This window comes from Cinclus cinclus, chromosome 2 (assembly GCF_963662255.1).
Source record: "Cinclus cinclus chromosome 2, bCinCin1.1, whole genome shotgun sequence".
In the NCBI taxonomy this organism is placed as follows: Eukaryota; Metazoa; Chordata; class Aves; order Passeriformes; family Cinclidae; genus Cinclus; species Cinclus cinclus.
This window is the reverse complement of record NC_085047.1, coordinates 21,746,097-21,756,659: the sequence shown is the minus strand read 5'-3', so window position 1 is coordinate 21,756,659 and position 10,563 is coordinate 21,746,097. Positions and strand designations below refer to the sequence as shown.

General features: G+C 40.6%; 2 protein-coding genes across 4 annotated transcripts in view; one reads left to right on the top strand and one right to left on the bottom strand.

Moving 5' to 3' along the window:
- Nucleotides 1–1,130: 1,130 nt before the first annotated feature.
- BLZF1 (basic leucine zipper nuclear factor 1) lies at nt 1,131–8,083 on the bottom strand. Of its 3 annotated transcripts, none has more exons than XM_062512426.1 (7): nt 8,032–8,083; nt 6,588–6,644; nt 4,861–5,300; nt 4,036–4,235; nt 2,369–2,497; nt 1,553–1,769; nt 1,131–1,369 (listed from the first exon to the last, which is right to left on the bottom strand). In XM_062512426.1, the coding sequence occupies exons 2-7, from the start codon at nt 6,604–6,606 to the stop codon at nt 1,184–1,186; spliced, it is 1,191 nt and encodes a 396-aa protein (XP_062368410.1). In that variant the 5' UTR covers nt 6,607–6,644; nt 8,032–8,083; the 3' UTR covers nt 1,131–1,183. The 3 variants fall into 3 exon arrangements, with proteins under 3 accessions (XP_062368410.1, XP_062368395.1, XP_062368404.1); XM_062512411.1 differs by having other exon boundaries at nt 8,037–8,083; XM_062512420.1 differs by lacking the exon at nt 8,032–8,083 and having other exon boundaries at nt 6,588–6,773.
- A 242-nt stretch (nt 8,084–8,325) lies between these two features.
- NME7 (NME/NM23 family member 7) overlaps nt 8,326–10,563 on the top strand; it is a 96,316-nt gene continuing 94,078 nt past the window's right edge. Inside the window, exon 1 of the mRNA XM_062515484.1 lies at nt 8,326–8,346. Coding sequence (XP_062371468.1) covers nt 8,344–8,346 — 3 coding nt within the window. The 5' untranslated portion in view covers nt 8,326–8,343. The remainder of the gene's footprint in view (nt 8,347–10,563) is intronic.

The following is a 10,563-nucleotide window of genomic DNA, read 5'->3' as shown; positions in this document are numbered from 1 at the left end:
GACTTCATTAAATCCAAAACTGCAACTTGAAAGCAGCAAAAGAAGTTTATTGTAGCTTTCTTCATGTAAACCAAAGCAGAGACAGCTTACATATTCTGATCATGGGTATGAGACTCAAAGGAAAATTGGGTAAAAGCAACCATTTCAGAAACCTTTTCCCTAAACTAGACCGCTTCATATGGTTTAGGGGTCAAATTAAGAAACTTAAATAGGCTTCTTTGGATTTAGCAGATTGTCTCCTAAAAGTTCTCTTCAAACTTAAGTCCAGAACTTCAAATCTACATCAAGATTATAAAACTATAGAAGCAAAAAAATACCTATTTTTCTTTTTAACAGTACCTGTGCAAACTTAGTGCTTATTTTCATCTTCCCATAATACCCAGGAAGACCTCGAGCAAGGACTGAGTCCTAATGCCAGGCCAGGATTCAGTACTACGTACTAAAGGAAGTATATCAGTCTGCCTTTGCTGAGGATCAGCTACGCAGCAGCTTCAGCTCTATGGAAACACAAGAATAATCTCATCCTGCAGAGTTTTCTAGAATCCACTTGAAAGCAGTTACTACTTATATATTATAGCTAGAGTTCATTCAAGCTTCATCTCCTTCTTGATAGGAGGGGTGACATTGCATATACTCTTGCTTTCAGAACTTACAGCTATGAAGAATCATTGCACATACTCCTTTTTATAACTAAATTTAAAAGGTAGAACATAGACTTGGGGCCAGTTCATCACCTTGGCTAAAATTAAAATCAAAAATAGCATGTAACTGACCATTTACCATTACTTTATTTTTAAATTTAGACATAATTGATTAGCACTTCATTTGCTTTGGTACAGTTACACTTCTGTCTCCCTCTAAAGGGGAATTCATTAAGATTTGCCAATAAGCCTATAAATGTTAAGTAGTCAAGAGCATCTCTATGCTCTATAAATTGGACCAGCATAATGTTTTTTGTCCTGTATTTATATAAGAAAATAAGCAGCTTTCCCTATTGAGAAGTAGTAGAAGTATCCCAGAGACTATGGAAATCCTGTCAGTCTCTAACTTCAAGAGGTAGAGAAGCAGAAACTGTGTAATTTCTATTGCCAAACCCACCCATTACAGAAAAAGGACAAAGGGAAGCCTGCTGAATATCAACTAGTGTAAAACTTCAGAAAGAACAGCTGCCTTGGCTGGGCTTTTAAAGGGCTATTAGCTCTCCTTGACAGTGATTGCAACAATTGAAGGTGACATCTTCGTATCTTGCATATGGGTGAAACCTTCCAATACTTTTCTTTGTGGAAAGGAAAGAAGATGGAGAAGTCTCAGAAAAAGAAACTTCTGTTGATGTTTCTGGATGTGCAGCTGGATCCAGTACATGTAGCATCTAAGGATGGAAAAATTGACACTGAAAATATTTTTACACAGTTTAATGGGCCTTTTCCTTCTCTAAGAGCTAGGAAGGATATCTACTCCAAAGCCATTTTTCATCTTTTTTCCAAGTTAAAAATGAAATATCTGTTTACCCAGAACCTTAATATAAAGATTAACATGTATCAAGAGTTCTTACCATTTCAGCCATCTTCTCAGCAGGGGTATTGCAAAACTCCACAGCTGAAGTCTTTTTCAGACTGTTAGTGCCAACATTTCCTAGAAGATGTGAGCTTACAGCTTTGGCTAGCTTACAATTCACAGCTGCTAGCTCTGTTGTAGTGTAAGGCTGGGCACTAGGATAGTATGTCTGTTGTCTACCCCACTGAAGAGAGACCATGAGTTCTTCCAGTAGCCTGTGCAGAAAGGAAAGAAGCACTGTTAGTGGGGTTTGTATTCTATACTGTATAATCAGCACCCAGCACACTTCAGAGGAACCATCTCTTCCCAAGGCTTACTGTATAAGCTAAATCTTAAACCAAAGAAATAGACAAAAATAGTGTATAAGAACAAGGAGACAAATGGGCTATTCTCCAAGGCAAGGCCTCACCAACACAGGACATTAATACTGGGAACACTTATTTTACATCTGGCAGAGTAAGCACTGTAAAGTCCATGTAGGTAAAAGAATTATTTGATATTTTGGAAGGAAACAGTGAAGACTTGAAGTCAAGACAGAAAGTGATTAAAGAGAGAAAGCCTAAGGATGTGAAGGATGTCAGTTCCAAGGTTTATTATCCTTAAGACCTCAGGCCTCTAGGGTATGAAGAAAGTGTTCTATTACTTTTGCTCTTTCAGCTTTAAGACTGAAAAGTGACCATACTATACATCAGCATAATTGATTTTTGTTGAATATCACTGGAAGAGGGGAAAGTTATTTGATTCTCCTCTAACCTAAAATAAAATGACAAAAATGAAGTTTGCAGAGAGGTAATCTGGATTAGAAAAATCATACTTATGTGTATCAATCATCTCATGATGGAACTGATCACGTTCATTCAGCAAGTCCTGGATTGCACTTTGTGCATCCCTGGTTTGGCGCTGAAGAATTGCTCTGGTATTGGTCAGCTCATCAGCCATTACCCTGCAGAAGAAATCTCCAGTCAGTAGTGCAAGTGAACAGTTTGAAAGTCACTTTTTTCTACTACAGACCATCATTGGTCTGCTCAACCTGAATATTAAGCTGCTGTTCTCTGTTTCCTCCCCCATGCAGAGCCTATATTAATCTAATTAAGAAAAATTTCTGTTCAACCGCAGTGAACACCAGTGCAAGATTACGTTTTGACTGAGTTTAAACAATCTTAGGTCACTTAATACAGATCTTGTAACAGACATTTCAAATTACCTTGGGAAAGTGTACATGGTTGACAAGGATCCTGTGAAAGAAAAAGCTAAATACATTTTTCTTTTACTAACAATTCTCACAAGTATGCTGTAATCACATCTGTTCACTCATCTCTAAAAATGGAGGCTATGGCTACAGACTGCATTCATTTATGTCTCTCCCCTTCTCAGGGGCAACCACCAGATGCTAGATATGGGTGTTTAAGAGTTACAAAGGAGACAGCTGTTGTCACATTTTGTTATGCCGTAAGGATTGGCACTGACCCCTCCAGCAGGCATTTCAAATGCCTGTGATATTCCAAATGCAAAAACCAAAATGACATTTAAACAATCACCAATTAGAAATAGGAGATAAAAATGAACCAGAATGTTACAATACTGAAGAGTGTTACATTAAGCACACTGCTGAGAATCACAGCCCTGATCTCAGAATTCCTCGCATTAAAAAAAAAAAATCCACGTTTGCATAGTAGCTCTTGCTCAGCTAGGACTTACAAATACCATTAAAACCCATATGTTACACAAGTTATCATTCACCCCATATGCTGTAACTTCCTAAGACCAGCAAATTAAAGGGAGGAGACTGTATTCTATTGCCATTTCATTCAAGCAGGTCTTTTGTGACATGCATTAAGCACCATAATTCAGTCAGTTAAATCCAAGTATAGTAGAAAATTAAAAATCCTAGAACACTACAGATCTGGTAAGACAACTAAACTTAGCAAGTTTAAAGTCAATGTCAAATAAGATTTTGACTTTCAGACCTGCTTTTATGGTTAAAGAAGTAACAGTAGGGCTCTGAGCAGTAACACAACCAGCATTTGATAAAGAAGTCCCCCTACTTTTTCTTCTATAGGAGATCCCTGACTCACTACAAGCAGAGCTCTTAAACACATCAGCTTCTTCTCAAATTGATGACTGTATCATACTGGGGGGTTGCGGATGAAAATAACGAATTACCTTTAAGAAAAGTCAGCTGCCCTAGAAGACATTTTTATACCCTAAACTGCATGCGGTTTTACCAAACTTAAGAGCCTCTCTTGCTTTCTTGACAAGGAGATTTTAGGAGGTTTAAGACTCACTATAACAAGAGTATTCTGATTTACAAGGAGCTTACTTTCTTTATACCTTTCCTGTATTCTCAGATTTCATAGTAGGTGTCAGTATGGCTATGTCAATATGGCTATGTCCTCTGCATATGTAAGCACAGTGCAATGAGTTTATGTGATGAAAGACTGAAGGAGAATGCTGTTAGGACAGCTCCATAAGAGGGAATACCTGCTTGCTAGGAATTTGCTTCTCCACACATCACATTGTATAGACATGCGCTCCAGTTGTTCAGACAACTGAGTCATATTTCGTCCCAGGACTTCGTTTTCTAGGATGAGCTGATTCTTCTCACGAGCCATCCGTTCAAAGTGATACTGCAGATCATCCCCAACAGAAGCAACAAGTAATTTCTTCAACTCCCGATTGACCTGGAATTAGACCAGACTATTTTGTAACTATCAATAGAGAATAAACACTCCTAAGAATGCAGTGCAACTTACTGCAAATTTCTATCAGTAAATTGTCTTTCCCTTTCCAGAATGGGATGTTTCCAAGCAAGCGTAAACATTTGAGTCTAATGCATGTGCAACACATTCTTGTTTAAATTCTAACAGTCAAAGTGGAAGAATGAAAGCCTGCTGCAGGAAACAAGGTTTCTGTAGTATTCAACTCCTGAAACAGTAAGGTAACAAAGGATTAGACAAGACATCCACAGGTGTATGAAATAGAAAGTTATAGTCAAGCCTTCTACAGCATAACATTTTTCACTTAGTGATTAAAGAGCAAAGTCTTTCCTCATGAAAGATTCATTTCCCTGCAGCCATCTAGTGTGTTTCTCCCAGCTAAGTCTTTGACTCTTTCATCTGTTGTCAGAGAAGTGGCACTGGAATATTTTAATGTACTTCTACTCTATCTTAGCTGATAAGTTCAAAAGGGAACCTATTTGTTTCAAGGCTAAAGTGTCAAAGCAATTCTCTTTGGTCACATTCATAAACTGTTTATACAAACCAAAACAGTTCAGCTGTGAGAGAGAAAACACGTTTAATTTCTTACCTCTGTCTGTATACGCAGCTGATTAGAGAGACCTTCTTTATCTTGTAACAACCGCTTTTCTGAATTCTTTAGCTTTTCAATTGCATCTTTCAGCTCTATCTGTTCTTTCCTGGGATCTGTGGTTCCGTCTGACTGATGGAATGTGTCTCCTTTATGTCCCACAGATTTAGCTACTTTAGCATTTTTAGTTGGAACAACATGGGTGATGGCTGTTTTGGGGACTAATATTCTAATAGCTTCAATCTCCACTGATTTATCTGCATGTATTTTCCTGAGCTGCAGAACTCCAGGACTCAGAGAAGAGGCTGTCTTTTTACGGGGGCTGTGGTGGATGTGATGGCTCATAGTGTTGGCTCCAGTGATTACTTCTACTGATCCAGCTGTTTGCTCTGTTTCCATGCCATCTCCAGGTCCTCGAATGGGTGCTGAGGCATCATCAACTGAAATTTAGAATTGTGGAGGAAAAGTTTACCACCTTTCACTTGGTCATAGTGTCATTGTAAGTCTTCCCTTAATTTCTGTACGTCAAAGTTAGAGATTTTAATGATACGCTGCATATGTCAAATAGTTGATTGCAGCAGTTATTATCAAGCACAAGTCAGAAAATCATAGAATGGTTTGGACTGGAAGGGACACCCTCCACTAGACCAGGTTGCTCAGGGCCCCATTCAACCTGTTCTTGAATACTTCTAGGGATGGGGCATCCACAACTTCCCTGGAAACCTGTTCCAGTGTCTCACCACCCTCACAGTAAGCCCTTACTCAAGTAAATTCTTACTCTAATGTGCATTGCTCATCAACAACAGCAGTACAAGACACAAAAATTGATCTGAATTACATTAATTTTAATTTCCTGCTGCCATACAAGATTAAATGCAGATACAAAAAAGCTTTCTTGGAAAAAACAATCTTGACAACATTACTCATAGGCTAAAAACAAAATCAGGTTTTGGGAGCTGGCAGGATCAGAGCAGTTTCATTTTAAAAGCAAGAAGCAAATGAAAAACAGCTATTACCCAGACAGCTACTGACACCTAAAGACGTTTAGCAGACTTTTAAGTACTAACATGTTTTACTTGTCCAAGTAAAGGTTTAAGAAAAGCCAACAACCCAGTTCTGCTCCATTTCTGAACTACAGACTCCAGCATTCCCAGTAATGCTGCATTCTGCTCTGTAGTCCCCAATATGCACAACATTTATTGAAATTAATTTTATTTAGGTCCCCTAAGTTTTCAGGTGAATCAATCATTATTGTAGTATAGTTTCCTCACAATGGGTGAGAGATACAAAGTTTCTGAGGGCATGGCAACACATACTGCTTTTTTTCTCATACCAAAGGCAATAATGTGAACTTGTGTCCTCTATCCATATATTAATGGATTTCAAAAATGCTGTAGTAACACCATTATATTGCCTTACTTTCAAGTTTGCTGAATCAGTACCAACAGGTTCTAAATACCAGAGACAGCTGTCAGAAAAGTGTACAGACAGATCACAGTACTAGTGACAAATTTAATTTTCATTATTGAGCTGGATTAGAAAAAACTACTTTCAATTACTGTTCCATCCAGGCAGGTCTGGTTTTCACTGCAATAACAAAGTCACAGAACTTTCACACTACTTCCTTATAGCTATGAGGATGAAAGGAGCCTGGTATACAGTATAACTCTGGTGTTTAGAATTCCAATTCTAATCCAGTCTTCTTAGATGTCATATGAACAACCTACCTTTTTCTAGAGATGTCATTTTCTCTTTAGCAGTCAGCTCTTCCTAGCTAGGTAAGCCTGAGGAAGAAATCAAAAGGGGAGAAAAAAAAAAATCTTCAGCAAACTAACAGCGACAGTTAATCTTGGATTATCCCATTTTCTAGTACAATCTCTAAACCCCAGTTCAGTAGCACAGTGAAAAAAATCCACACCAAAATAAAAGGGAAAAACACAAAATGGTAAAATCTATGCCAAACCCCACAGAGTTAAAAGGAAGAAAACTGCTTCTGGCACTTGTGTCTTTTTTTCACCAAGAGCTGCACTCCAACTCCTTTGCATTGCTCCTCATCTTGTTCTAGTTTCCATTCCTCTGTTTGTTTTTTTTCTGATCTCCCTCCTTTTTTCAGTGAGCCTCCATCCTACCCTTTAAAAGCCTGTAACACTCCCACAGTACAACTGCATAACCGTGCTAGGATAACCTAAAATAATCGCACAAACACAAGAAAAGGAAATCCCACACTTTTCTTCAAGTAGATCAAGAGGTGAGGAGGAAACAATAGCAACTGCACAGCCACAAAATTAATTTAGTCCTGCTTGCTGAAACAACCTTTTTGACAGGGCCAATTCTCAGTCAAAGAAGGAGTCAGTACCCTGAGTGGGTGCACATGCTTAGTTTACTCTAAAAACAAAAGCTGACCCCCAGTTTGGCCCAATCCACCACCCTGGCTATTTTCTCCCTTATCCACCAAAGGTATCGACCACTGCCACCTGCATCCACAGGACCATCCACTCTCAATAATACAAGTCACTCATTCCTCTTTTCTAGGGTCTAACTACATTACTTGGAGATGAGTATACCCCTATCCTGCTTGGTTGGCTTTTTTTCTGTGAGTTCTCCACATTATTCAAGAGAAATTCCCATGGCACTTGCTTCCTTTCACTGTACCACTAAGATGTTTAACTACAGCTTTTTTACTTCCATTGTAGCAGCTCTCTCTAAAAAGAAAATGGCAGCAGTGAGCACACTGCTACTTTTGGGTTTCTGGACCAAAGCTTTGTTTTACGTCAGCCAGGTTTATCTTTTGTGATGAACAGAAAAGAAACACCTTTTCCTCCTTGAGCTTTCTCTAACGGCAGACAGAGATGTCTCACCATCTGTTGCTTCTACAACTGGAGTTGTGTGTTTGCTTATTTAATAGCATTAGGTGTTAATCACCACTGTTGTTCGTTCCTTTTGATTAAGGATCTCTACTTGATGAAAACGAGGAGGGTGAAAGCGTAGCTGCTCAAGAAGAGGCAAGAATTAGGATTAGGAGCATCTGGATTTATCCGCTCCATCAGCCGGTGATCCTGCTCTTTCAGAGTTCACGCTATAACCCTGGGCAGTTACGTGTGCAGGTAGTGTAAGCCTCCCAACACGTCCCCCTCCTCCTCCATCTCCCTCACTGGTTGCACCAATACCCACCGCACCTCTCAGGACGCCGAGCCCTGCAGGATCTAGGGCCTCGCACAGTCACCGCCCGCCCGGCCCCAGCTCCAGCCCCCCGGCCCCGACAGACCAGCCCACAACAGTGACTCCGCGGCAACCCCCACAGTTGTCACCTCCGCGGCTTCCGCGTCCGGTGGCGGGCGGGGCGAGGGCGGGGCACCTCGCGCGTCATTGTCCGTTCCCACCCAATCGCGGCCCCGGGCGCGGGGGCGGTGCTTCGGTTGACGGGGCAGGGGCAGGCTGGGCGTGGCCATCACCGCCGTCATCAGCCTCATCACTGTCGTCGCCATGGTAAGCGGGGGACACGGGGCTGGGGGGTAGTGGCGTCTCCGCGGGACAGAACTTCTCAGGGCTGCGGGAGGGACGCGGCCGGCTCCGCCCGGCCCTTGGCTAAGGGGCCCGTGGGGCGCAGACGACGGATGTTTTTACGGGGCCGTTCGGGCTCGTTGCTGCTCAGCTGTTGGGGAGCTGCTGCTGCCGCCCTGAGTTGGGAATCGACTGGGCCTGGAACTCGGGAGAACTCGAGGGAAGGCAGTGGTGCATTTGGGGGAGAGAATACGTTTTAGATGCCACAGTATTCTTGACTGGATGTGCTGTGTAGTAATGCAGGACAGACAGTAGGATGTCATTGCAGGGGCAATAATAAAAAAAAAACCCAGTTTGCATTTTAATCTCGGGGAAAGGTTCTTCACCCAGAGGGTGGTTGGGCACTGGAACAGGCTCCGCAGGGAAGTGGTCACAGCACCAAGCCTGACAGAGTTCAAGGAGCATTTGGACAATGCTCTCGGGCACATGGTGTGATTCTTGAGGTTGCCGTGTGCGAGGCCTCGACAGTCCTTGTGGTTCTCTTCCATCGCAGCATATTCTGAGATTATAATGAAACTCAACTGAGTTCCCCTTGCCCAAGATGGTGTGCAAACCCCGGTGTTGTAGAGCTGATTAAAAAAAATCTACAGCTTTGAGTTGCATTTTGTACTCAAACTCACATGCAAGACACATGCGGTAGCCAGGCAGATGCATCTGTGTGTGGGTCCACCATTAAATACCTGTCCCCAGCACCTCAAATTTTCCCCAGCCCCTCCAGCATCTTATTTTGCACCTTGCTTTGAAACATAAACTCAATGTCAGCATTTGCTGCTTAAATAGAAATGCCACTGTTTGCTTTCAGATACAGGGGTTTTAAGTGTTCTGTTTAATCTAGGCAAAACTAATTTTCACCTCCCATGTCAAATTTATTCATGTTGGCAGAAGTCCTGCTTTCTGAGTTGCATCTTAGATAAAGCGTTTACCTTGTTTTAGCTGATTGTCACTGAGTTTGACATGTTTCTAACCTCCCTTTATTTGTGAGGTAACACCAATTTAATTAGAGCAGTACAGAATCTTACAGCAACCTCCAACAAAATGTTTCATGACATATTTGTTTAATTTATTTTGAAAAGCCTTCAGTGATAGGGACTACACTATCTGTTGACATAATTCCATTTGAATGATGATTTTTATAGGTCACTGAGTTTTTTTTCTATTATATTCTGTGCTGGAAATGATACCAGTGATTATTTGTTCTCTTCTTTGTACGTTAAAGATACTCTGTTTTGTCTTTAATTTGTAGAAGTACTTGAAGATTTTAACTTTGCGCTTTCCTCATTTCACGTTTTTATTCAGTAAACAAATTTTGTTTTATTAATATTTTTCTGCTGGTAACTGGTTTTAAAATTAAGCTATTTTCCACTCTGCCTGCAGTTTTCTCTAGATGTGGTGTTTTAACCCTGCAGGTTTCTTCTCAGCTGCATTGTGTTCCACTGCTGCTGAACAGAGCAAAATTTTTGTTTCTTGTGTCTTAGATCTTCGTATTGTCAAATTTACCATTTTTTTTTCTTTAACTGTTTTGCACTCTCACTGCCACCTACCATAACTATCCAATTTCCTGTGGTTTCATTGTCTGGCCAATTTCTCCCCTTGTATTTGAATTTTTATTGTAATACTTTGCATTTGTTTCTGTAGAATTTTCAGAATTATCATTCTCAGTTCTGCTTCTAAGATGCTTGCAATCTTTCCCACACCTTAGTTGTCAGCCCAGATGCTGGATATATGCTTTCTCAGTTTCATTTTCAGTGTAGTAAGAAAAATCTGAAATAAAGTAGGTGCATGGCAGATCATTGTGGAACACCGTCTGACTCCCAGTTGGCAAGGGAAGTATTCCTAATTACATCTTCATATGATAGACATAACTGCTCTTTAGTTTAGGCCATAATGCCTTACTCAGCTTGTCAGATTCCTAGGTGACAGATTAAAAGCCTTATCAGTTCCCTGTTTGTCACAACTGTGGCTTCTCCCTTGCTCACTGTGTTAGAAAAAGATTTGTTCTTGACAAATTCACATTATCTGCTTTTTATTATTGTGTTGTTGTCTTAGATGTTCAATAACCATCTACTTAATAACTTGTTTCATTATCTTCACAAACACTGCCTCTCTTACCCGTCTCCTGAACCCTGGGACTGTTTTTCTCTG